This window comes from Urocampus carinirostris, chromosome 2, assembly GCF_059441175.1.
Source record: "Urocampus carinirostris isolate Australia breed hairy pipefish chromosome 2, RoL_Ucar_1.0, whole genome shotgun sequence".
In the NCBI taxonomy this organism is placed as follows: Eukaryota; Metazoa; Chordata; class Actinopteri; order Syngnathiformes; family Syngnathidae; genus Urocampus; species Urocampus carinirostris.
Window position 1 is genome coordinate 48959414 of NC_142350.1, and position 27808 is coordinate 48987221.

The 27808-nt window shown below is 39.8% G+C and overlaps 2 protein-coding genes and 1 pseudogene across 2 annotated transcripts in view; 1 reads left to right on the top strand and 2 right to left on the bottom strand.

Moving 5' to 3' along the window:
- Nucleotides 1–10801: 10801 nt before the first annotated feature.
- Nucleotides 10802–16211, bottom strand: cox6b2 (cytochrome c oxidase subunit 6B2). Its single transcript, XM_088326900.1, has 4 exons — nucleotides 16100–16211; nucleotides 15589–15703; nucleotides 12336–12436; nucleotides 10802–11101 (listed from the first exon to the last, which is right to left on the bottom strand). The coding sequence occupies exons 2-4, from the start codon at nucleotides 15692–15694 to the stop codon at nucleotides 11048–11050; spliced, it is 261 nt and encodes an 86-aa protein (XP_088183026.1). The 5' UTR covers nucleotides 15695–15703; nucleotides 16100–16211; the 3' UTR covers nucleotides 10802–11047.
- A 5121-nt stretch (nucleotides 16212–21332) lies between these two features.
- rasip1 (Ras interacting protein 1) overlaps nucleotides 21333–27808 on the top strand; it is a 34352-nt gene continuing 27876 nt past the window's right edge. Inside the window, exons 1-2 of the mRNA XM_088328002.1 lie at nucleotides 21333–21541; nucleotides 23098–23219. Of these exons, the coding sequence (XP_088184128.1) occupies nucleotides 23098–23219 (122 nt within the window). The 5' untranslated portion in view covers nucleotides 21333–21541. The remainder of the gene's footprint in view (nucleotides 21542–23097; nucleotides 23220–27808) is intronic.
- LOC148372252 (U2 spliceosomal RNA) lies at nucleotides 25344–25493 on the bottom strand (annotated as a pseudogene).

Consider the following 27808-nt stretch of genomic DNA (forward strand, 5'->3'; position numbering starts at 1 on the left):
AGTAGAAAATTTCCTAATTCCAGACAGGCCTTTAAATTGCTTTAAAACATTAGTTACACTGTGTGTAATATATGACCACTTGATGTCACCGTGTTGTGTCAAAAAACAAATATGTTTACTAATTATACAAGGCAAAAAAGGAAAGAAACTGAAAAAAAAGAAAAGAAAAATAAAGACGAAATTAAAGAAAAGAGAGAAAGAAATAATAATATAATAAATAATAAATATATGGAAAAAAAAAACAGAAAATGAACTATGAAACAAATAAAATAAAGAAAAGGGAAGAAGGACAGGTTTTGTTTTTTGGGGGGAGTTCTAGCACTTTATATGACAGTTCTTGTATTTTCACTTATTATCCAAATTATTATTTTTTTCTTACAAAATCTATTTCTTAATACTCGGAGGTGCTTAATAATACACACAGTCCCTTTAATAATCCACACTTAGCTAAGCAGTTAATCGAGACCCCTGAGATACGACATTAATCAAATCTAAAGTAGAATTTCCGTATAGCGGGGGATAGAAACCTTTGGAAATGAGCACCAAAACAATAAAATAACAAAAAAAGTATGTAGTAAGTACTACTTTGGCAAACATTGAATGGAAAAAAGATGAGCATCTGCTGGAACAATTGGTTAATTGTACCGGGTGTGGTGGTAGATTGCTGTGCCGGCTGGCTGCCAAAATCTTCGGAGGTGGAGCCTGCTACTTGATGCCAACAGACTACAACCTACCTTAGTGCCAGACATTAAAATAAATAATAGAGCATCCGTCGGGAAAAATCTGTTTACCATCCCTTAGTAGTAGATTGCTGTGCCGAGTGGCTGCCCAAACTGTTGTACGTATTGCCAGGCTGCTACGATGCCAGACATTGAATAATTAGAAGAAGAAAAAGAGCATCCACTGGATAAAATGAGCATGCCCTGGAACCCAATGCAGCGGTAGATTTCTATGCAGACTGGCTGCTCAAGTTGCTGTACGTGTTGCCGGGATGCTACACGCTGTGGTACCAAAGAGATTGAATTAACCGCAAGAAAAATCTAGTTAATGTAGTGGTAGATGACTCAAGTTTGGCATGTGTTGCCAGACTGCTACACGTTGTAGTGCCAGAAATTGAGGTAGGAAAAAAAGAGCATCCTATGAAAAAAGGTAGATCCTGTAATCAGATCAGTGGTAGATTGTTGTGCCAACCAGCGACCAAAATGGTCCTACGTGTTGCCGGGCTGCTACGTGCTGTAGTGGTAAACATTGGATTAAAAACAGAGAGCATCCACCAGAAAAATCTAGTTACTGTACTGAGTGTAGTAGTAGATCGCTGTACCGACTGAACGCCAAAATAGTAGTGGGTGTTGCCGGGCTGCTATGTGCTTCGGTGCCAGACAGAAGCTGGAAAAAAATGAGTAATTGCTGTGGTAGATTGCTGTGCTGACAGGCTGCCAACAAATTAGTATGTGTTGCCAGGCTGCTACCGGCTGTAGTGCCAGACATTGAAATTGCCAAAACTGCTAATCTGCTGATCACAATCGCAATTTCATGTGCATCACAAAACACAAGATTGACTCATATAGTTATCGAAGCTCGGAGTTTCCCCTCGGTTGCCAAAGACCTCACTCACATCTCACCACTACGTGCTTGCAGTCATGTACGATGAAAAGAAGAACTAGAAAAGAAAGAAAAAGGAGCGCGGCGAGTCGGAGAAACAAATCTGCCGGTGAAAAGAAGCTCTGTGGAGGCTGCCCACCAGGTCGCCGGCACAAAGGCCGTCGTGCAAATGCCTGAAATACAAAAGCCCGGTCATGCACAGACCATGAGACCGGCTCAGTAGGTGGCAAACAATCAGATTGGCCTCCACCTCTCCTTAGTTTTCCCCCTAAGTCTCCCTTTCTAATCTTATAGCCCACCTAAATCTCCGATTGGAATTCAAAGGCCTCTGCAAAAATACCAAACTAGAGGGCCTGTTTGTTATTATTTGAGAGTCATTGGCAGGATTGATGTCCATGATACAATGAGAGATTCAAGGTGAAGCAACTTCTGTTTACAAATAGGAGAAAACAAAGATTTATGGTCTTTGTGGTACGAGTGATAGTATCTGTATGAACAAATATTGGCTTCAATTCAAACACACAGAGTATAATATTTGACTCTCTGTGTTGCAGTGTTGTTAGTGCAAGCAAAAACGAGGAAGAAGATCGCATACTATGGAGACACAAAGTGAGCAAACCGCACTATTTTCTTCTATTTTTTTCGCTCAGCTTTTAAAGAAAAAATAGGGAGAAAAAGAACCAAAAAAGACAAAGAAAGCAAAAAGATCACAACAAAGAAAAAAGGGGAAAAAATAGGGAAGAAAAAGAAAAAAGAAAACCAGAAAAACAAAATAAGACGGAATAGACAAAGAATACAAAGAATATAACTAAGATAAAAGGAGAAAAATGGGGAAAAAAATGACACATTTTTGTTTCAGGGGGTATCTGTAGTAGCAAGATGGCCGACAAACATGTCAGCCCCTTCTAAGTGAGCCTCATCTTATCTAAAAAAAATACAAAATTCTTTACCTGTGTGAATTAATAAGAAAGCTTTTTTATATGATAGTTCACGTGCTTATTATCCAAGTCAATATTGTTTTTCACCACTAGGCAGCGCCAAATAATACACACTGTCCCTTTAAGATCACCTAAGTTAAATGTCGAAGTGTCCTTGAGCAAAACACTGAACTCCTGATCCCCCTGATAAGCAGCGAGGTGCCTTGCGTGGCTGATGCCGCTATCAGTGTGTAAGTGTGTGTGAATGGGTAAGGGTGAAGTACATTGTAAAGCCCTTTGGGAGGTCTTCAGTGACTTGAAAGAGCTACAACACACCCCAAAAGAACCCTGTGAATATTTTAAGAGTGGCAAAAATTGTAGAGCCTTATATAAACCCATTTTCAAATTAAAACCAAAGGGGATTCATACTTTAAAGTTATTCATTTCATATTTATTCTAAGATAAAATGTTAAAGCTCTTAAAATCGATTACGTTTTTGTCAAATTTGTCCCCTTACGGAGAACCACAAAATGACAAAAATATACATATTATCCCCCACATCTTTCTTCCAATTTAAACATTTAAAGCTCCAAGGAGCCACTAAGGTTGTAGTCAAGAACCACATAAGGCTCCAGAGCCGTAGGTTGCTGACCCCTTATTTAAGGCAAGAAAAATGTCAATTTAAACATAAAATTCACGCTTTAATAGTTACTTTAACTGGATTACTTTCAATTACTTTTGGATTACTCCAATACCAAATATGCTAATAAAAGACAAAAGAAACTAAATATGAATAAAATGACTACATTTTGTGCAGGCTTGGGGAGTAACGGAATACATGGAACAGCCAAAATGATGTTGGCAAGCTGTTTGGATTTATTTTCATTTTGTTTCTGTCTAATTTTATGTTAGTTTTGCTGGAGATCAAAGAGATCAAAGCCAGGAGAGAAAGCTTACCACCTGTTGTGAGTCATAATTTTATTCATATTTAGTTTCTCTTGTCTTTTATTAGCATATTTGGTATTGGAGTAATCCAAAAGTAATTGAAAGTAATCCAGTTAAAGTAACCCTACCCAACCCTAGTCATGAGTTTCAGACACCGGTAAGTCTTGAAATGTTATTTCCAATTGTTGCTGGACTGGATAAACTAGATTGGGGGCGGCAGTAGCTCAGGAGGTAGAGCGATCGTTTTAGGATCAAGGGATCCCAGTTCGAATCCCGGCTTGTCCGTGTTACATGTCGAAGTGTCCTTGGGTAAGACATTGAACCCCCAATTACCCCCAATAAGCAGGTTAGCGCCTTACATGGCTGCACAGATCACGGCCGCTATTGGGAAATGTGAAGCACAATGTAAAGTGCTTTGGGAAGTCATTGACTTGAAAAGCGCTATATAAATGCAGATCATTTCATTTCATTTCATTTCATTTCATTGATGCCTTTTTCATTTTTTCAGTGGTTTCTATTTTTAGACTTATCCAAGTCCTCTGGATCTGATATTAATCGTCCATAAAATTCACATTTGCCTTCCAGTTTATTACAAAGGCCAGTAGTATGATGTTTTTTTTCCTCCTTTATTTTTCCACAGAGGCCTCTTTGACTTTTTCTTTTAATTTAAAAAACATTTCCATTATCATTTTGGGGAAATGTGTTCACCCAGAGAAACACATTCACTATATTTTAGTGAATGGAGAACAAGTCTTGGAGGATCACACTTCTATATGCTGCCTAATCACCTCTTCTGGTTTCTTGACTACTTGAGTCAGCTAGGACTAGAAAAGTTTGAAGCTATTTGAAAATTATTTAACCATGCAAAATAATGTGAAGTGGGAACTTATCTAGGTGAATGGGGATAAAACTGCTACATCTCCTTTTCACCTCTGCTGATTTCCTGACTACTTGAGTCTGCTAGGAGTGGAAAATGTGCGGGTATTGCCAAGGTTCTAAGAAGATATTAGAGAATGATTAACCTTGGAGAAAATTTTGTTAAAGATGGGGTGAGTAGCTTGAGGTGACCTTAAAAATTTTAAAATAAACGTGTTCTCTTAAGTATGTGTTAACATAGCCCAACAGTTTAAAGAGCTTGTTTATGTTTTTCCTCCGCATCTTTCTGATCTGGTTTTATCTTACTTTTACCCTCACTGTTCTGGCCACGGAGGACATTATGCTGGAGGAAAGAAGGCAGGAGGGATGGGGGGGGGTGATGTTGTGCTTGTGCTTTTTTTAATTCTAGGATGAAAATGGTGAAAGTAAGAAAAAGACTGTTTTAAATACAGTACAAATGCCAACCCAAACCTCAAAAAGGATGAAAAAAGTAAGTGTTTTTGAAGCCATAATTTATTTTGCTTTGCTTTTATTCTAGGATGAAAGTGGTGAAAGTAAGAAAAGGTCAGCTTTAAATACAGTCCAAATACCAACCCAAACCCCAAAAAGGATAAAAAAGTGTTTTTGAGGGTATCATTTCTTATACTTGTACGTGCAAAAAAAGGAACTTGACAGAGGCTGCTGCTATAATAATTCAGCCAGAAGATGGCATGAGCTATTTGCTCATGCCATATTCTGGCTGAATCATTGAAGATGATTGGAAGTTGTGGGCCCAGCCTTTAATTGTGAACATATTTTGGTGAATAAGGAAAAGTCTTGGAGGATCACACTCCTATATGCCGCATTTCACCTGTTCTGGTTTCTTGACTACTTGAGTCTTCTAGTAGTGGAAATTGTGTGTGAATGGCCAATCTATTAAGATATTTCAAAATGTTTACCAAGGGAAAGTATTGTTAAAGGCTAACAGATTATTTGAGAGGACATGGAATGACAAACCGGAGGAAGACCTCATGCCAGACCCACCATATCAGACTCCTTAATTCTCAGATATTAAACACATTTGAGCTCAGGGGCCGCATGGTAGAAAAGCCACTCATAGGGGCTGGAATAGTAGGTTAGAGAGTGAGAGAGTGAGAGAGTGTGAGAGTGTAAGAGTGTGAGTGAGAGAGGAAGGGAGGAAAAAATAAATAAGGCTTCAGTTGCTTTGCTAGAGGTGACTGGCTTTGGCGGTATCAAGTGGACATATTTGAAATGCCGTCCATTTTTCTCTTGTGCTTCATTCATGGTCGTCTTGAGGCCCATATCCGACCCACATCTTTGACAGGTCTGCCATTATTCTTTTGCGCCTTTTTAATTTTTTGGTGTCTCAGTTAATGGGGGATGAAGTTTGAGTATCACACCACGACATGCTGCCTTTCACCTCTTCTGGTTTCCTGACTACTTGAGTCTTCCAAGAGTCAAAAATATGCAGGAACGGTCAAAGCTCTATGATGATACAGCAGAAAAACGAATGAAATAGTGTTTGGCTTCCAAACACAAAAGCGTCAGAGATTCATCATTGCTTCTCAGCGGCTCTTTGGCAAGTGTGACATCACTCATCAATGTTTCATTTGTCAGACTCTCCTGTAACAACTTCCTATTCCGTTGCCAAGCAACCTGTCCTCCAGCAAAATGACCACAGTGAAATTAATTTCTGATCTCTACAGCGAGGGCAGGAAACGAGGGCGGTGCGCTCTGCCAATCTTGCTTGCGCATTAGCCGACCACTTCCATTTCCTAATGGTTTGTTATCGCTCTAACAAGCGCAGCAGACACTGACGCAAGACAATAAAAACAGTTTTAGCAGAAAATGTGGCTAGATGTTAGCTTTATATCCAGCCCTTGAAATCATTTTACATACATCTATTATAATCTATAGATTTGTCACCTCACGCCTCGATGACTGCAGTTCCCTCTTCTACGGTTTACCTCAAAAGTCCCTCCATAAACTTCAGCTGGTCCATAACTCTGCTGCTCGCATTATCACCAAATCCCGCTCTCGCCATCACATCACCATGTCTTTCAGCAACTCCACTGGCTCCCAATCTACCATAGAGTTAATTACAAAATCCTGCTCTACACCTACATGGTCCAACCACCTTCACACTGCCACGCCATTCTGCACCCTCAGATCATCTTCCTCCCTCCATCTCACTATACCCCCTGCCTGCCTCAGCTCCCTGGAGAGCAGAGCTTTCAGCCGCTCTGCCCCCCAGCTCTGGAACTCATTGTCGCCCTTCAAATCCGGACTCAAAACTCACCTCTTCAGACTTGCCTTTTCTTGACCACATAGCACGTGCATCTCAGATAGGACGCACTGTGTTAAATATTGTGAAATTACATCTGAGCCCTTTAGTGTCACGTGTGGTGTTCCGCAGGGTTCAGTACTTGGCCCCCTTCTTTTCAGCATTTACATGCTTCCATTAGATGATATTATTCGCAAGTATAATATCAGTTTCCATTGCTACGCAGATGACACTCAACTATATCTTCCGATGGAGCAGTCTGCTAAACTAAATAGTGGAAATTTGGAGGCCTGCCTCACTGGGATGAAAGAGTGGATGTCACTCAACTTCTTGCGCCTTAACTCTGAAAAGACCGAAATGTTGGTTATTGTTCTTGTTCTCAAAAACTGCTCTGAACATTGACAAATGTACGATCACCCAGAGTGACTCAGTTAGAAATTTAGGTGTCATATTTGACCCCGATCTGTCCTTTCAAACACACGTGAAGAATATTACTAGACCGGCTTTCTTCAATCTTGGCAACATTGCTAAAATTCGTCCTATGCTGTCTCAGTCAAATGCGGAGATTATAATTCACGCGTTTGTTACATCCCGTCTCGATTACTGTAACGCACTACTCTCCGGTCTCCTAAAGTCCAAAATCAAGAGCCTGCAGCTGGCACAAAAATGCTGCAGCAAGGCTTTTAACTAAGACAAGAAAGTTTGATCACAATACCCCGATTTTAGCTAACCTGCATTGGCTCCCCGTTAGCTTAAGATGTGATTTTAAGGTTCTGTTGGTATTATACAAAATCATACATGGACTTGCTCCCTCATATCTTTCAGATTTAATTCCCCCCTATGTTCCGGTCCGGAGCCTTCGCTCTGAAAACTCTGGTCTACTAGTGATCCCAAGAGCCAAGAAGAGATCCGCTGGTTCGAGAGCGTTATCCATCCGGGCCCCGGTTCTGTGAAATGCTCTTTCCCCCTGAGATTCGATCTGCAACCCCAGTGGAAATGTTTAAATCTAAGCTTAAAACACACTTCTACTCTATAGAATATGAATAACCTATACTTTATGTTGATGATATGTGTATAATTTGCCCTCATGTAGATAATAGATGAGGGGATGGTGTCATAATAGTCTGTAATAATAGTTTGCGATAGTCTTTAATCTGTGTAGCCCTTTGAGACTCTTGTGATTAAGGGCTGTACAAATAAACATGACTTGATTTGACCATCTGCATCACACACCGCCCCTTTTTAACTTTAATGTGTTTTATTGGCTATTTATTACTTGCTTGTTTTACTCTTGTTTTATTGTGTCCTATATGTACAGTGATCTTGGGTGTCCTGAAAGGCGCTTCGAAATGCAATGTATTATTCTTATTATTATTATAATGGCCGGGCTCTATGAAAGGCTGATAAATACAAATCCCACGATACAGCTCATCTGCTGCCGCCACAAGACTTCCCAAAAATGTTCCTGCATCAAATGAGTTAGCTGTAGCCAGACGAGCGCAGACACTTTTATAACTATCTACTGACAAACGACACGTGCAACATTTGGAAACCACCATGTGGAGACCCCCGCCCTAATGCAAAAAAAATTTGGATTAGTTGCTTCACATCCTTATTATAACAAACATAATTATTTTAAACCCAAATCTAACATGACTTTGACGTAAGAGTGAATATCTCCAAAGTAAAGGATTTTATACATTTGACTACAAAGGATTTTGTACGATTGAATACAAATTACATTTAATGCAAAATATATTCACTAACTGGGCTGTAGTACAAGGTCAGGGCAGGCTGGTTGAAGATGTTGTTTACAGGAACGGCAGGAACAGGACGTACTGCTGATAAGATAATCAGCACACCCAGACGCTGTTGACGCAGAAAGGCCCTGATGACGCAGAAAGGCTCGGTATTGTTTTGAGGACCCCAGACATGGGGACGCTCGTCTATGAGATGGTGAATCCCAGGGGGCTTCCTTGGCACGCCCATGGTAGGAGCTGGCACAACAATATACGGGGAGAAGATGGCCAATAAGAGAAAGCTAAAGCTAGTTGCAGAAACACATAGCAAATTGGAGAAGGGTGGGATGTCTGTTGATATGTTTGTTGAAATGTATAAATGATCCTGGAAAAAAACGGGGTTGGGGGGTGATTGGGGGATAGTCGTGTCTTCTGAGGGCACACTTACATCAGCTGTTGTGAATAAACCCACCCCCGTGCGGAATTGCAGACTGCCTGATACATTTTTTGGATATTCGCTCTCCAAAGAAAGAGGAGCAATCTGTTACCCACACAAAACGACACGCTACATAGGTGGCAACGGTGGGATTGCGAGCAGGTGAAGGAGAGATGTTTATACACCAACTAGAAAGAGGAAGCAGATTTTGCTGGGTGACCTCTCACAGCACCACCACACGCCGGTCGCGCTGGAAAAAAGCACTACAGCAATGTACTCGAAAAACAGCCATGTCCTGATATTTTTCCATATCCCGAAAAAAATGTTCGTATCTATCGTTTTACGCAAGTCGAATGGTAAGTAGGGGAGCGTCTGTAACTTCATTTCGGATCATAAAACCTATTTTGCTGGAAACCTTAACCATGCTGTAAATCAGGGGTCGGCAACCTATGACACGCGTGCCACTGCTGGCACGCGAGCGCACGGCAAAATGATAATGATTCTTTTTTAAAAATGCGCATTTTTACCTGGAATTTAGACAGGAGAGATTCGTGTTTAAACCCGGCCAACGAAACACACGCGCACGATAGATGAACTAATCATGACAGCTCCTCGAGCGAAAAAAATCTCGTTCTTTCCAGCCAGCGTGGACAGATGAATGGGGCTTTGTGCAAAAAATGACCGTGCTTTTTGTGCATTATGCCTCGAGAGCGTTGTCGGCCGAGTCATTCCTAAGACTTAAAAAGTGGTCGGCGGCGCCCTCTGTTGGCTGCGGCTGCATCGGCTCGCTACAACGGGTCAGGTGCAATCGACATTTCGTTCTGTGTACATTGTTACACAGAATGACAATACAAGGAAATTATTATTATTATTATTATTATTAAACATCGTTACGAGACGAAACACGAATTCAAGGATGAGTCTGACAAGACGGAGAAATTAAAAGGTGCAGTGTCCTGGTATGGCCAATAAACACAGACCCTAAAAATCCTTTGTCACCGCTAAAAACGCCACCACTGAAGCAAGTTATCACATTGCTCACTGCATAGCAAAGCACAGAAAACCATTTACTGATAGCAAATATTTTTAAGAAACGCGCGTGTGTGCCTTCTGCTTTGCTGCTGTTATTTCAAGTTTTTATATTTTCGGCAACAAGATATCATTGATGAATGGTATGGTAGCTGTCCATACCACTACAGGCCTTTGCACTTGTTTTTCACATTCTACTTTCAGTTGATGAACAAGAATAGTGGAAGATCAATTGGTGAGTTATACGATTTCAATGTATAACCATGTTGTATATTTGGACTAGTGTAAAATTACAGCTCTGCTGGATATAAAACTCATTGAAAAACCACACCGTCACACTGATTTACAAGGAAATTTGAAAGTGACACCAAAAGGTCTTGAAATCATCTTCTATTAGCCTGGTTTAAGGATCCCGTAATACCTTAACACCAGTTTCAAACACCTCCTAGTGGTTTACACAATTGTACTCTGGAGCAGAATTTATTTGGTTGATACGCTTCATGATAGCCCACATCGCATGAGACTTGTCTGGACTTATCAAGCATAGTTTTGAGTTGATGGTTGAGGCGTGCACTACGATCATATCATGTAACACTGTCACGGCGGTTAGCCCATTAGCCATTTTGATACTTTAGGAATTTGTTTTGTTTTCTGCTTTATAAGTACTGGAAAGGTTTATTTGCTACAAAGGAGAAAAAAAAACAATTGAACAGAGCAATTCTACTCTCAACTTCCGAAAAACTCCAACAGTGACACCGTGTGCCCAATATGTGACATGACAAGACCAATAGTACATTTTATATGGGAAAAGAAAGAAACCTGAATGCCATCTGCAGTAAACAATCATTATCTGTACCGTTTCCTGGTGGTTAATCCAATTTTAGCTGTTGAAAAGACAATAGTAATAATAGGAGCAACACAATTAAATTATTCTTGAATGCATTTGCAGACTACACAACAACACCAAAAACCATTAAATGTCCACTCTTTTTATTGGATCAATAATGCCAATGAGGCCTCTATACATTTTAGGAACGCACAGCTTGGACCTTGACTAACAGGCTCAAAAGTTGTGCATTTGAAGCATAATTTAACAACAGCAAATGAAAATAATGAAGATGACGAGTGGGAGGCTGTTAAGATGTTCTTCACAACGCTCTGAAGAGGAACTGTAGGATAAATGTCCTGCAAAAGGACTGATGGATAACTGCTTCACATTTTAGATCTTGCCGGGAAAATTTCCATTTTCTATCTGCTCGTCCCATTCCTCGACCTGTGGAACACACAATAATGCGACAACATTTAAAAAACAGAAAACCAAAAAACAAATGTTACAAAAATCTAATGAAAATGTATACGTATATATATATATATCACAACAGCGCTGCACATCCTGAACAGTGCAACTGGTTATGGGTGACCTTTCTGTTCCCTTGCACACGTTATGAAAATTTAGAGGAGACATGACCAAGTGTATACGAAATCAAAATATATTCAAATGAGAAACACAAATGTTTAGACTCTTTCTAACAACTAGTGTAGTCTGAATATTATAGAACATGGCTCAAAATGACTATGTATGTGTTTATTTTTTTTTCTATCATGACGATAATGGACATATGTTTGCTTTATCAAGACTATTTGAAAGCATTTTGAAATCAAATTAAAGAGACACACACAGACAGAAAGACACACACACACACACACACACACACACACACAAAATCAAAACAATGTTTTTAGTACCCAAAAAAGAAATCCAGTGTCGACCAAAAGAGCGGAAGCCTTAACCTTAGTTTTCAACATTAACCCAACATCATTTCTGAACCATAAAATCAGTTTAAGACATTAACTTTTGGTCTAATCCCTAACCTTAGCTGTAGTCCTAGCCCTAACCGGTTTAAACCGTAACCCTAGCAATAAACCTATTTTGGAATCCCACATATGGTATTGAACCTTAATGTGGAGCAACCCTCGTTCCTAGCCCTAACACCTTTTCAAACCATAACCCTAGCGCCCACCCTATTTTGGAACCCTATATTTGGTTACAATTTTTAATATCGAACTCAAACCCAATTCCTAACTCTAAACATACGCCAAACCCCAGGGTGACTCAGGCAAAAATCCAACTGTCATATTTGACCCCAATCTGTCCTTCCAAATACACATTAAGAATATTTGTAGAACAGCTTTTTCCCATCTTCGCAACATTGCAAAAATTCACCTTATGCAGTCTGATCTAGAAAAATACAATTCATGTGTTTGTTACTTCCCATCTCGATTATTGCAATGTACTACTCTCCGGTCTCCCAAAGTCCAGCATCAAAAGCATGCAGCTGGTAAAAAAATGTTGCAGCGAGGCTTTCAACTAAGACAAGAAAGTTTGATCACATTATCCAGAATTTAGCCAAACTACATCGGCTCCCTATCAACGAAAGATGTGATTTTAAGGTTCCCCAGGAACCCTGCATGCATCTCATAGCTTATTACATAAAGAACCAACTTACCCAGCCCATAGGACAGAGACTGGTGTAAACCTTCTGGTACCAAACACAGGGGGCCACATCCTGGCCTTTGGCTGACAGGGCCTTGTTGCACCTGTGGAAGTCTGCACATAAAATTAGGAATATGTTGTTTTTAAAACAAAATTTCTGACTCGCGTGTGTAAAGAATGCTCAAATAGTCACACTACACTTTCTCTTCGATTTGATGTCATGATTCCTATCCTATTTTTAACCATTCTCCAGCATCCATTACAATTTTTGACCGATTTCAAATCTATAACAATTGATGCATGTTAAGTTTCTTTAAAAACAATCTCTTATCTATAACATATTCAGAAGAAGCCCTGATAAGTAATAGTGATGATTGCTGTGTAAATGTATTTATTCAGCCAGTATAAACCATAAACATGATATATACAAGAAATCATTTGACACGCAAAGTCTCAATAATGATAATATAATATGGTGTAAAAGAATAGAGTAAAAAATATATTGTAGTGTATAATACAAGGTAATCATATACTATATATTTGGGGCGGCAGTAGCTCAGGAGGTAGAGCGCTCGTCTTGGGATCAAGGGATCCCAGTTCGTGTTACATGTCGAAGTGTCCTTGGGTAAGACACTGAACCCCTAATACCCCCAATAAGCAGGTTAGCATCTTACATGGCTGCAATACAAGGCCGCTATTGGGAAATGTGGAGCACATTGTAAAGCGCTTTGGGAAGTCATTGACTTAAAAAGCGCTTTATAAATACAGATCATTTCATATAGAAGAGTTTAAAAAGAAAGAATATGTAAATAAGACTAGAGTACAATAGGTCGGCATAATAATACTATTCATAATAACCTAATCATTTCTCGTTGAACATGCGAATAGCGGAAGGGTAAAAACTCTAAGACGTGTAGTCTTGCTCCTAATGGTTTATCCATTACTACAGATTATGAGTGGCCACTGCCATCTTACGATTCTTTTAAAAAATGTTTATGTGGGTAAGAACTTCAATTTGAACAAGGTTATACAATTTTGAACGAATGTTTTAAAAATTTTCCCCAACTACAAAAGTCAATTCCATTGAAGTTGGGAAAAAGTTTAAAATGTCAGTAAAATTAGAATAGAATGACTTGCAAACCTTTTCTAACCCATATTTAAATGAATACACCACAAAGACAAGATTATCCATGTTCAAACTCATAAACTTTATTTCCATGAGCAAATAATGATAAACTTAGAATTTTATAATTGCAACAAGTGCCAAAGTAGTTGGGAAAGGGGCTTCTTCACCATTGTGTTACATCACCTTTCCTTTTAATAACACTCAATAAACGTTTAGGAAGTGAGGAGACTAGTTGTTGAATCGTTGATAGTGGAATCCTTTCCCATTCTTGCTTTATGTACAGCTTCAGCTGTTCAACAGTCCGGGGTCTCCTTTGTCTTATTCTGCGCTTTATAATGCGCCACACATTTTCAATGGGAGACAGGTCAGGACTGCAGGCAGGCCAGTCAAGCACCCGCACCCTCTTACTACGAAGCCACGCTGTCGTGAGACGTGCAGTGTGTGGCTTGGCATTATCCTGCTGGAAGAAGCAAGGGCGCCCATGGTAAAGATTCTGTTTGGATGGCAACATACTTTGTTCCAAAACCTGAATGTACTTTTCTGCATTAATGGTGCCTTCACAGATGTGCAGGTTACCCATTCCTTGGCCACTCATGCACCCCCATACCATCACAGATGCTGGCTTTTGCACTTTGCGTGCATAACAGTCTGGGTGGTTCTGTTCTTCTTTGGACCGGAGGACACGACGTCCACAATTTCCAAACACAATTTGGAAAACTGACTCATCAGACCACAGAACACTTTTCCACTTTGTATCAGTCCATTTTAGATGGGCTCGGGCCCAGAGAACCCTGCGGCGTTTCTGGATGTTGTTGATGAATGGCTTACGCTTTGCAACATAAAGTTTTAACCCACACTTACGGATATAGCGTCGAACTGTATTGACTGACAGTGGTTTTCCAAAGTGTTCCTGAGCCCATGTGGTGATGTCCTTTACACATTGATGTCGGTTCTTAATGCAGTACCGCTTGAGGGCTCGGAGGTCACGGGCATTCAATAATGGTTTACGGCCATGCCGTTTACGCACAGTGATTTCTCCAGATTCCCTGAACCTTTTCACAATATTATGGACTGTAGATGATGATATCCCTAAATTCCTTGCAATTGTACTTTGAGGAATGTTGTTTTTAAACTGTTCAACAATTTGCTCACGCAGTTGTTCACAAAGAGGTGAACCTCGCCCCATCCTTGCATGTGAATGACTTAGCTTGTTCGGGTCTCCCTTTTTTATACCCAGTAACAACTCTCACCTGTTGCTAATTCATCTGTTCACCTGCAAATAGTTGGTTGATTTCCATTCATCCACTTTCTGAGTAGTTATTGACACCTGTCCCAACTATTTTGGCACGTGTTGCTGTCATCAAATTACAGAGTTGATGATTTTCTCCCAAAACAATAAAGTTTATGAGTGAAGACAATAAATATGTTGTCTTTGCTGTGCATTCATTTAAATATGGGTTGAAAAGAATTTGCAATTTACTTGGATCAATTTTTATTTGCAATTAACACACTTTCCCAACTTCATTGGAATTGAGTTTTGTACATCTCTTTTGGAAATCGAAATATGAGTTTTTTTACATTTATTTTAAATCATGTTAATTGATGATGATCAGATACGACTTTTACCATTGACAGCATTAAAGACAATCCCCATTTAGACTCTACAAAATTAAGGCTGAGTGCCAGCACATATCTAATTGTCGGTTAGCAATGGTGAGAGCATGGCAGCAGACTGGAGAACCCTAGAGAGCCAAGAAAACCATCAGCTGGTCTTGCGCAGCCCACAACATGATTTTATGCCTTAATAAAATGAATATTTCCTTGGTTTTTCTGTGTCATATCAAACTTACTTTGATGATCTGAAACCTATGTGAGTGATGAATATGCAAAAAACACCCATTTCAAGAAGGGGGGGAAATACTTTTTCTACATACGCTGTACATATCAAGCTAGCCTGCAAGCACTACCTTGTAAATATTAGCCTAATATCACAATACTCCATGATTTTAAATCTCGTCTTATATTGATTATAGAATTTTATGACTTGCTCGTCTTGAATATGCACGTCTAACCTTCCTGTAACTAATGTCCACTACGTTGTAAACAATATCAATTGAATTGTACTCGTGGATCTGCTCACCCAAGTAGTTTTGGTAGCAGTTGCGAGTCTGGTTGGTATCAGGAAAGCGGGCGTCAAAGGGCGCCGTCTTGTAGTTCTTGATCTTTTCCTCAATGGTCTGGGACATGATTGCAAGCTACGGAACAGATGTTGACATATTGTTTAAGCGAGACACATACATAGCTTAATTGGAGAGCGTCGCCTTAATGACCTCAGCTTAAAACGTTGCGTTAGAAAAATGCCACGTTAATAAAACAACAACCGGGCGCTGTTGGGCGTTTGTTTGCTAATAAAAACGTCATAAAAATCGCCAGAACTTGAATTGATAGATATTAGCACGTGAGCTAGCAGCGTTAGCCGAGGTGGATGCTAACAACAGATGCTAACATTTCAGCTCTGTAGAGGAAGTAAATGACATTAGCACGGTTGAAAGTGCTACCTATGTGTAAAATATTCAAATAAAAGCTATATAATCTACAAATGAAAAAATGCGGAAAGAAAATGCCATATTAAGAGGTAAAAGCAAGCTAACCTTGAAATCTTTCGGCTGCGTCCTGTCCGGAAAGATGTCCTTTGACTCTTTCGACGATTGTGTCACGCATGCGCGAATCCCTTAAGCGCATGCGTAGTTGAATGACTTTAAGACATTGCACGATCCGTTCCGTTTGAAGATTTTTTTTTCCTAAATTATTTTTTTAAGTCAAAAAGCTCCACCTTTATGTTTATCATTCACACTTAAAATATTTGCTTTTTCTAGCGTTACAAATGCCATTATAACTTCAAAGCAGTAGATACGAAAGAGGGACGATAATACGCTGCTTCATCATGACGTCATTGATAATTAGACTTGTAAAAAGTGAATAATTTTGAAATAATACAATCTTTACTGTTCCACGGTAAATTGTATTTTATTGTTTATATAACTTGGTACCACAACACTTTTTTTTTTTTTTTTGCAAAATGACTAAAGGCATTTCACACAAAAATATATGTTTCAGAAAAGGCACTGATCAAAATACACTAGTCAAGTCATGTTTATTTCTATAGCCCTTAATGACAAAAAGTCTCAAATTAGAGAACAACAAAGACTTTGGCATGGGGACATTTATGAAGGTTACAATAGTAAGCAATTAGTTCAGCTAAGTCAAATGATTCAGCAAAGCTGAAATTTGGTCTGTTAAATATTAGATCGCTTGCTCCAAAAGCTTTACTTGTTGATAACATTATTCGTGATTATAAACTTAACTGTATGGGTCTTTGTGAAACGTGGTTACGCCCGGATGAGCACTTAGCGCTAAATTATGCCTCTCCCCCAGACTACGAGAGTAGTCATATAGCACGCACGCTGAAAAGGGGTGGTGGTGTTGCGCTAATCTCTGAAAAATCGCTCAAATTTAATACACGTACCTCTAATAATTACAAAACGTTTGAGGCTCTTGTGATGCGGTCCCCTCAATTGTCAATTGATGTAATAACTATCTATCGTGCACCTGGGCCATACACAACTTTCTTAGACGAATTTGCTGAACTTTTGTCTGAACTAGTAACCTATGCAGACAAAATTATAATTATGGGAGACTTTAACATTCATATGAACTCCCCACACAGTTCACTTACTATTGCGTTTAGTTCTCTAATTGATGCATTTGGTTTTACTCAACTGGTTGACTTGCCAACCCATAAAAATGGGAACACGCTAGACTTGATTCTGACTCGAGGAGTTTTAACCTCAAACATTATGGTGCTACCGTGTACTACTGTTATCTCTGATCATTATTTAGTGACATTTGAGGTGCTAACTAAATGTAGAGTTAATAAAGCTGAGGGATTTAGCGGACGCAATATAAGCACTGGCACAGTTTCTGAGCTCTTTGAACTCCTTCCTGGAGCAGTTGCGTCCTTTCCTAAATACAATGGCTCGATTGACTCACTCATGAATGAGTTCAATACCACCCTGACTAGTGTGCTGGATTCAATAGCGCCCATAAAACTAAAATCACGTCCTAAAAGACGCACACCTTGGTTTACTGATGAAACTAGAACCCTTAAAAAAGAATGCAGGAAATGGGAGAGAAAATGGCGCGCTACCAAGCCTGAGGTTTTCCATCAAACCTGGTGTGACAGCTTGTTAAAGTATAAAGCGGCCCTTGCCTCTGCAAAATCGGCCTACCTTTCGAAGGTGATTGCGTCTCAAAAGAACAACCCCAAAGCCCTTTTTGACACTGTAGCATCGCTTACAAGGCAACAGCCTATCGCAGACAGTTCGACACACTCTGCTCAGGACTTAATGGTCTTCTTCACTAAGAAGATTCAATGCATACAGGAAGAAATTGCAAAAGATATTGTTAGTACCACACGTATTAAAGGACTGAAATTTACAGATGCACGACAGGGTGGCTGCCCTGGGAAAATGGCCGGTTTTAGTGAACTGTCACTTGATGATCTCAAACAAGTGGTGAATGCGGCCAAACCGACAACTTGCCAGTTCGACCCGCTCCCAGGTTCACTTATTAAAAGTCTTTTTAGCGTCCTTGGGCCTTCAGTTCTAAATATTATAAATACATCACTCTCCTCAGGTGTAGTTCCAGCAGCTTTTAAGTCCGCCGTTATTAAACCCACACTGAAACGACCCAACCTTGATCCAGAAATATTAAGTAATTACAGACCTGTGTCAAACCTACCTTTCCTCTCTAAAGTACTCGAAAGAGTAGTGGCACAGCAGCTGAATGCTTTCATATCGGAGAATAACCTTTTTGAATCCATGCAATCAGGATTCAGGGCTAACCACTCTACTGAAACAGCTCTGATCAAGGTAACAAATGATCTCCTAATGTCAATGGATTCTGGCGCTTCATCACTTTTGCTGCTGCTGGATCTTAGTGCTGCTTTTGACACAGTGCGCCACAATATCCTACTAGAACGGTTGGAAAAATGGATTGGTCTCTCAGGAGCTGTCCTCTCGTGGTTCAAATCCTACCTCTCAGATAGGACACACTGTGTTAAATATGGTGAAACGACATCTGAGCCCTTTAATGTTACCTGCGGTGTTCCGCAGGGTTCAGTGCTCGGCCCCCTACTTTTCAACATTTACATTCTTCCATTAGGTGATATTATTCGCAAGTACAATATCAGCTTCCATTGCTATGCAGACGACACTCAACTATATCTTCCGTTGGAGGAATCTTCCACACTAAACTGTGGAAATTTGGAGGCCTGTCTCACTGAGATAAAAGAGTGGATGTCACTCAATTTCTTGCGTCTTAACTCTGAAAAGACTGAAATGTTAGTCATTGGTCCTTCTAAATGCCGGGACTTATTCTCAAAAACTGCTGTGAACATTGACAAATGTCACATCACACAGAGTGACTCAGTTAAAAATTTAGGTGTCATATTTGACCCTGATCTATCCTTTGAGATGCATGTAAAGCAAATTACTAGAACTGCCTTCTTCCATCTTCGCAACATTGCTAAAATCCGTTCAATACTGTCTCAGTCTGATGCGGAAACAATAATTCATGCATTTGTTACCTCCCGTCTCGATTACTGCAATGCACTACTCTCCGGTCTCCCGAAGTCCAGAATCAAGTCTCTTCAGCTAGTACAAAATGCCGCAGCGAGGCTCTTAACCAGGACAAAAAAGTACGATCACATAACACCGATTTTGGCTAACCTGCATTGGCTCCCAGTTAGCCAAAGATGTGACTTCAAAGTTCTCTTAGTATTGTACAAAATCATACATGGACTTGCTCCCTCTTATCTTTCAGATCTGATCTGCCACTATGTCCCGGTCCGAAGCCTACGATCTGAGAGTGCTGGTCTTCTGATGATCCCGAGAGCAAAGAAGTCTTCTGCTGGTTCGAGAGCGTTCTCCATCCGGGCACCGGTGCTGTGGAATGCTCTTCCCCCTGAGATTCGATCTGCAACCTCAGTGGAAATGTTTAAATCTAAACTTAAAACTCACTTCTACTCCATTGCATACGAATAACCTACTCCTCTTGTCGGTTGAAAATAGTTTGCGTAATATAGTGTAACAATCTGTGAAGCCCTTTGAGACTCTTCGTGATTTAGGGCTATACAAATAAAAATGACTTGACTTGACTTGACTTAGTAAGAAGTGTACAGGCCTCTGCTGTGAATGACTTGATCAGATCTGCAGCGACAGGATAGCACTAGTCCCTTACATTGCTCTGGTGGGATTTTGGTCCATTCTTCTTCCAGCCTCATCCTCAGTTTGGTGATTGTAGTGGGTTTCTTGAAAGCACGAAGTAACGATTTGGACAATCATTGTTGACGCCGATTAAACAGCACCTCTTGAATCAACATCTCCGATTCTGATTGGCCAATGCATCTCTCGTGCTCTAAGGCAAGGCTTTTAATCAAGATGCACCCACAAAATAGAAACATTGTCTAATTTAAAATACGTATTGGGTTTCAATTTCTTTTTTCTCCCTTGCTTTTGCGGACATCAGGGTTTCTTCCAGAATGCTCCTGTATTTTGCTCCATCCAACTTCCCATCAATTTTAACCATCTTCCCTGTACCTAGTGAAAAAAAGCAGGCCCAAACCATGATGCTGCCACCACCATGTTTGACTGTGGGGATGGTGTGTTGAGGGGTGATGAGCTGTGCTGCTATTACGCCAAACATAACGTCTTGCAGATTTGTGCAGTATACGACTGATTGTTGTCCTATGGACAGATTTTCCCACCTCAGCTGTAGACCTCTGCAGTTCATCCAGGGTGATCATGGGCCTCATGGCTGCATCTCTGATCAATTTTCTCCTTGTAAGAGCAGAAAGTTTAGGGGGACGGCTCAATCTTTGTAGATTTGCAGTGGTCTGATACTCCTTCCATTTCAATATTATTGTTTGCCAGTGGTCCTTGGGATGTTTAAAGCTTGGGAAATCTTTTTGTATCCAAATGCAGCTTTAAACTTCTCCACGACAGTATCTCAGACCTGCCTGGTGTGTTCCTCGTTCTTCATGATACTCTCTGCGCTTTAAACAGAGACTATCACAGTGCAGGTGCATTTATACAGAGACTTGATTACACACAAGTGGATTCCATTTATCATCATTAATCATTTAGATCAAAATTGAATCATTCAGAGATCCTCACTGAACCTATGAACAGAGTTTGCTGCACATAAAGTAAAGAGGCTGAATAATTTTGCACACTCACTTTTTCGTTTTTTGTTTGTTAAAAAGTTTAAAATATCCAATAATGTGTGTTCCACTTCATGATTGTGTCCCACCTATTGTTGATGCTTCACAAGAAATTTAAATTTTATATCTTTATGTTTGAAGTCTGAAATGTGGCAAAAGGTCACAAATTTCAAGGAGGCAAATAGTTTCGCAAGCCAGTGTGTTTGCATTTGTATAGCATACATTTGTATGTATTTGGTTTCATGTTAGGCTATTTGACAAAAACTTGGATATTCATATTGTTTCATATCATAGAATATAAAGTTTTTCTGTGTGCATTATTTGGTACTAGAATTTGCTAATAATCTGATTTCACATGTCAAGCGTCTCTACTACACATTTTCTCTTTTTTCTTTTTCAAGAGGATTAGCTACATAAATTCAATTAACTTGAAATAATAGTCCAAGTGACTGTTTCCATTTTTCCCCACTTTCATAGTCGTCGTTCCTCTCTCCCACTCTGGTTCAGGATATAGGTGTTGTCCCCTGCAAAGGAAGGAAATTCTGTCACTCAGAACAATGGGTCTGTTTCTCTATCTATAGACTCAGAGAGGACTTGGACTGCGGAGAACGAGCATAGCCGTCGAAAAGTCAATTAAAAGCATTTTATATTGAAAAGAAAATGGCTTTCGTGGATGCTCGGGATAAGGAAGCACGAGTGTGAAAAAAAAATGGAATTTCATCACAGGGAATGGAAAATACTGAGGACTGTTGAATCAATTTGAACTACGTATTTGCTAGAAAAAGTACACCAGGAGTAGAAGTTCCTGTGGGTGAGTACGCAGTTATTTACCAACCAGTTTTAGAGCACGATTAAGATTGTTATTTTCTTGAACATTTTTTAATGTTTATTTAAAATCTGCCTAAAATCAAAGACAATTGTATTCATTTGAAGTTGGTTCTCATAATTATTTAACAGTACAAATGAAGAAAACCTCTTAGATAGGACACAAAACTGTTCTGGGGTGGGGATTGGAAAATGAAATGACCAAACAGCAGGGGATAGAAACCTATAGGTTAGTTAGCTCCAAACCACACGTAATTAGTATCACTTATGTGTGATAAAAGTGCATTGGTCTAAATAACATTCAAACAATTGTACTGTAGACGTTTGATTTAACACTAGTTTGATGTAAGTTGAGCTGGTACAATGGAGTAGTGGGTGGATGCCGAGGAGATGGCAGAATAAAAACTAAACTCATTTGAAAATTTCTACATGCGAAGATTGTCACGCCCCTAGGTTATTTTATTGCTTTACTCTCTTCCATGATTTTAATCATGGTCCTAATCACCAGTTGGTTATGGCCTTTAATTCAGCAAGGGTAGTAAATCGTCCTTATTGTATGTATTTCTTGATAATCTCAAGCTTTGTGTTCAAGTTTATCATGTTTTTGCAAGCCTCGGGACCTATAGCCAATAAATACAATTCAAAAAACACACAATTGTATCGCAGAGTCTTTAAGAAGTACAATTGAATCTGGACTGAATTAATCGTTGTGATGTGGGGATCGCAAAAGTGAAAATGTGGGATAGTAACCTTTGGTAATGCGTAGCAAGCAGTTTAGTTCCGATCTTCGATTGGATTTGGTTATATTCCTTGGCAAGAGTAACAGTGACTGTGCCTTCTTTGTATTTCGTCATTATCATAAGCTTAATTTTCATAAGAATCCTGGTTTTGCTTCTCCCTTTGGCATCACTGCAATTCTTGGGACCCATAGCAAATTAATACACAGCAAAAAAACAGTATTATATCGGCGACTTGCAAAGGCGTTTTGGAAGGCAGGTCAACCAATAACATATCAGAATTTTCATGATGCTGTGATGCAAAACAAAAGCAAACCAGCATTTCATATGGCGTCGACCAATAGGAGAGAAGCATCTTGGAAAAAAAGGGAAAAAATCTCCAGAATTTTTGGCCATGCGGAATAAGTTGCTATCGTGCTGTTGAAAATGTTGTAAAGAGCGGCCAATAATATTCCACACCATAAAGCGAAAATGTCATAAAGCGGGGACGCTGTAACCCGGAGGTCTACTTTACAAAAGGTTGCCCGAAATTAATTTTAATGAGAAGTTTCGAAAAGCGAATTTCTAGTGAGGCTACATCCTTCCCAGTTCCCGACAAAAGGATGTTTCCTGTTTAAAATGTTGTATTTTCAGGAACTGGCAATTGGGTAGAGTTCCACATGTTGACAACTTACAGTGCATTCATCCTGTTGATATATCTGGACGGTGACATCATCCTATTGTTATATTGTTTTTTGTTTTTTTTGTGACGCCAGGATCCAGGTGCAGTTATCACGATTTTTAAAATTTCCATTTGTCTCATCAGATGGAGGGGTCAGGCAGTCCTCGTGTCAGAAAACTCCAATTCCCAGTTGGACTTTGGATCAATTCCCCCAGGAAACATTTTGCAAAGCTGGGACGTCGCTGGCCCAGTGTCGTGTCCGTCAAGTGAGTGGAGTATACATTTCTTCAAAATAATATATCAAATGGGCCCTCTTTTAGTGTAAACACTAGTGTGGGCGATACCGGGATTTTTGGTATCGATCCTATTCAAGTAAATACAGGGTGTTATTGATCAATATTGATCCGATACTATATTTTTCACCTGTACATGTCATGATTATCAAAAAAGGGATTCCTTCCTCCCTTAAATCAGATTGTAATCACAATAACAACAGCACAGAGATTTAAGGGTTAGGGTTAGGTTTAGGGTTAAGTTTAGGGTTAGGGTTAGGGGTTAGGGGTTAGGGGTTAGGGGTTAGGGTTAGGGTTAGGGTTAGGTTTTTGAGGCAATCTTACTTTCCCAAGGTCCCTCAAAAAAATTTTTTTGGGGGTTCTTGGGAAACTAAGTCTTATTAGCACTGGCCATTCAGGAAATTGGAGCGTTTCTTGTCTTACCTGCGTTCGTTTAGTCCATCTGGGAAGAGAGTGTTTAATTTTCCTATCCAGCCTTTTTCTGCCCCACGTCTGTCTTTTTGAGTCCAATTGCTATTTGTTTCTAGGCCCCATATTTGTAATGCCTGTAGTCCATGTCGAATGAAGTGTGCGACAAGATGTGTATTACTTTGTTTAAGGTTCTTAATGTTGTAAATGTGTTGTGCTAATCTACATCTGATAGAATTTCCTGTCTCTCCTATATATTTAATGTCACAGTGTTTACATTTTATGACATAAATACAGTTTTCTGTGGTGGGAGTGATTCTTTGTTTAATTAGGTAGTTTGTCTTGGTAATGGTGTTCCTAACTGTGGTGGCTTGTTTGTAGAATGTGGGCCCCTGCGTTTGTGTTATGTTGATTTCTGGTAATTTACTTTTTACTAAGTAATCTTTGAGATTTTTGTTTCTTTTAAAGGCTGAGACGATTTTGTAATCTTGGATTATGCTTGTGTTCTGTAGTGTCTGATTTATATTTTGTCTAATTTTTCTATTAGCAATTTGGCTAAATTCTGAGTAGGTACTAATTAGTGGGATAATTTTCTGTGTGTCTCGTTGCCCTGTGGTTAAAAATGTTTTACGGACCTGCCTGAGGAAAGATCTTGAGTATCCTCTTGGTCTCAGTGCCTTGAAAAGGGTTTGGGTGGCCTTTTCAAAGTCCGTATCTTGCGAACAGATTCTGTGGAATCTGAGCAACTGTGATTTTATTAAGCCTCTGTAGGTGTGTTTTGGATGAAGGCTGTTTTTGTGTAAGAGTGCATGTGTGTCTGTGTCTTTAAAGAAGGCCTTAGTGTCTAAAGTTTGTGTTTGAGTGAATGAGGGTCCCTTGTAAATGGTTGTGTCTAGAAAACCTAGGGTTAGGGTTAGGGTTAGGGTTAGGGTTCGGGTTAGGGTTAGGATTAGGGTTTGCGTTAGGGGTTAGGGTTGGGGTTGGGGTTAGGAGGCCGGGTTAGGGTTAGGTTTAGGAGGCAGGCTTATGGTTAGGGGTTAGGGTTCGGGTTAGGGGTTAGGGTTAATATTGTGTTTGTAGAATAAAACTTAAAAAGCGAAATCTGTCTGTTTTGTTTTATCCCCAGATTAGCTATTTTGAGAGTATTTGTCGAGGTATGATGACACAACTCTCGCTTAGGGCCAGTTAATGACCAATTATGGGTCTTCCTTTGAGAGCACGTCAAGTGTGATGATTTGTTAGCCTTTTTTGATGTAAATAAAGCCCAATATAGTCAAAAATGGCACTACCAGGTTTAATTTATGAGTCTAGTTATAAAAAAAATATAGCTGTTTAATTAGAAGACAACTCAAATCAGTCTGTAATCATTTATCTTACATGGGCCCCTAAAAGTGTAATCACTGCATTTTTGTTTGTAGAATATAGGTTACAAAGCAAAATACACCTGTTTTGACTAATCCCTGGAGGCGGACATTTAAGAGTTGCAGTCGAGGGATGATGACATCACAGTTGCTTCAGCGAATGGGGTTTTTGGGGTTTTTAAGGGTTATTGTTCTATCTTCGTTATTCATTATCCATTATCCGTTATCGGTCAGTTCATAATACGCTACAAAGCCTAAGAGCCGGGACACTTACTCTCAGCCAAAAGGCCAAGCTAAGGTCCTAGCCCTAAAGCCCTGCTGCGATCATTGCGAATGCACCGTTCCCGGAGGTACTGCAATACCGGGCCGATGCGTGGAGTGGACAGAGCAAGCTCCTATTCCATCTCCTAGGCCAAGCTAAGGTCCTAGCATTAAAGCTGACCAATCACGACTCTGCTTTAAAACACAGTGAAACTGTAGTTACCAGCTGAGACGTTGGTTTTATATTCACTTGACACCAATGACTGTAATTGGTTCAGAACCATGATTGATCGTTGGTTGAAGTTTGAGCGACAGTGATGACATCATTCACTGACTCTGAAAATGGCCGCCCTCTGGTCGTCTACTAAATCATATTGTTTACGGTTCACGGTACACAGATCCCTTAACCACCAGGGTTGTAGGGGCACCACTTGCTGTGGTGTGTTTGTGGCAAGTACAGCCTGGTGGCTCCCATCCCTCTACAGTTGGCATGTCCAAATTTCAGCCCGAGGGCCAATTACGGCCCGTGATCACATTTTTACTGGCCCGTGGCGTCTGTCATAAAATTAATAACATGTGGCCCGCCAGTATTGTTGAATGCAGTATAAAATAAATTTGAACCAAAAAATAAATTGAAATAAAAAAGACCTTTAGCTCAGGAGGTAGGGCGCTCGTCTTGAGATCAAGAGGTCGCAGGTTCGTTTCCCGGCTCCTCCGTGTTATATGTCGAAGTGTCCTTGGGCAAGACACTGAACCCTTAATGCCCCCGATAGCAGGTAGTTCCCTTGCATGGCTGACGTTGCTATCGGTTAGTTAGTGTGTAAAAAGGAAAAAGTGTGAAGCACATTGTAAAGCGCTTTGGAAGGTCTTCATTGACTGGAAAAGCGCTATATAAATGAATTTATATCGCGATTTACAATCCATCTAAATCACATTTTTACCGGATGATGGCAGTAGCCCTTTAGTCACATTGCTCTTGGCTTTCCGTAAGAATTTTAGCCCACCACATTCCGACTTTATATTTAAAAAAAAAGAAAAGTTGACTGCGGGGGCCGCCACTTCCTGGACAAGTTTAAATTAGAGTAATTTTTCAGCAATATAACAATTTCGTCTTCCCAATTTTACAAATGGACTGTGGCTGTTTTTCAAAGAATATTCTATCAAAAACACTGAACATGCTGACTACAAAATAACTACCTGGAAACAAACACTGTGAAAAGGTGAAGCAACTGGAAGCTGTTTAAACGGAACAGCAGCGTTTTTGCAAGAGACCCTGTGATTCAAATGAAAATGATACAGCACCTTCAACGTCTGGTTGCGGCTGTTTTTCTGTGTAAAGCGTCATACAGCTCTTCAGAGATGAGCTGGACCCTGGCACAGTTATTAATTCACGTACTGTGCTGTGGGAACGTATCCAATTTGCGTGCCTGAGCGGTCCAGTCAAAGCTATCTTTCATTTGGATTTAATTTTATCGGCGATGCAACGGCACCGACTGGTGGTGTTGCGGAATTTTTTTCAATAAAAGAAATGTACTTTGGCTCATAGAGGATTGAAAAAAAATGCCAATGTGAAGGGAGTGGTTGGAGAGTGCCCACCCGTACCTTATCAATCATGTGTTTGTCTTTGTCACATCAGCTTTGGTAAGTTTTTTTAGTTGTACATTTTGTTAGTTGTTTTGAAATCACGTGTTTATTACTCTGTAACAGGGTTTTCTTATGAACACCATCTTTTTGTGCATGCATGCCTCAGTTACCGCTTCCCTACATATTGGGTCCACCCTAGAAACATACTGTCATATAAATAGCATGAAACATTGATTAGTGGCAAGTGGGTGCTCTCCAGCCACTCCCCCCATGTTGGAGCCCTCTCGAAGGGAAATTGTGTACCAAATCCTGACAGTCTTCCATTTAAACTGCTGGTTTTTGATAACTAAATTCAGAATTGTAACCTGGTAGAACCAACCTTAACAGTAGAGAGGGTCAACACTTAGACCAGGGGTCTCCAACCTTTTTGGGGCAGAGAGCAACTTCAAGGCGCGTAGTAACACAAAGAGAACATTGATAACGCACTTACAAAACAAGAATTTTAATTTATTTAGTGAATTAATTACATTTCCTTTCTTGCTGTTGTTGTCATGAGAACTGATTTTTAATGATGAATAATTATTCAGAATGATTCAACAAGGCAGGAAACAGATAAACTTCAACATGCTATACTTTATTTCTTCTTTACTTTTCCAATTGTTTCAATTACAAATGCTCAAAAGGGGAAAAAGGGAAAAAATGACAACTTTCCGCAAGATTTTGCAGGAAATCACGTTACATTTTTAAAGATGCAATCATCAGTTTCAGTCTCATGAACTCCATGTTTGTACAGATGATAAATTATATTGGAACAGTTTTTTTAATTGAATACAAATAAAATCACATTTCTACTAACCACTTATTGTGCAGCCATTAAAACAGAATATAAATTCAAACTTTGTAACACATTTTTGCCATGACATTAAACTGTTGTCACTAATGGCATTG

What these genes read in the sequence shown, in the direction of transcription:
- cox6b2 (XM_088326900.1), bottom strand. Translation starts at nt 15,694, where the DNA reads ATGTCCCAGACCATTGAGGAAAAGATCAAGAACTACAAGACGGCGCCC. An exon ending in CTGCTACCAAAACTACTTGG is followed by an intron (nt 12,437 to 15,588) that starts GTGAGCAGATCC and finishes TTTTATGTGCAG; the next exon opens with ACTTCCACAGGTGCAACAAG. An exon ending in GTCTCTGTCCTATGGGCTGG is followed by an intron (nt 11,102 to 12,335) that starts GTAAGTTGGTTC and finishes TGTGTTCCACAG; the next exon opens with GTCGAGGAATGGGACGAGCA.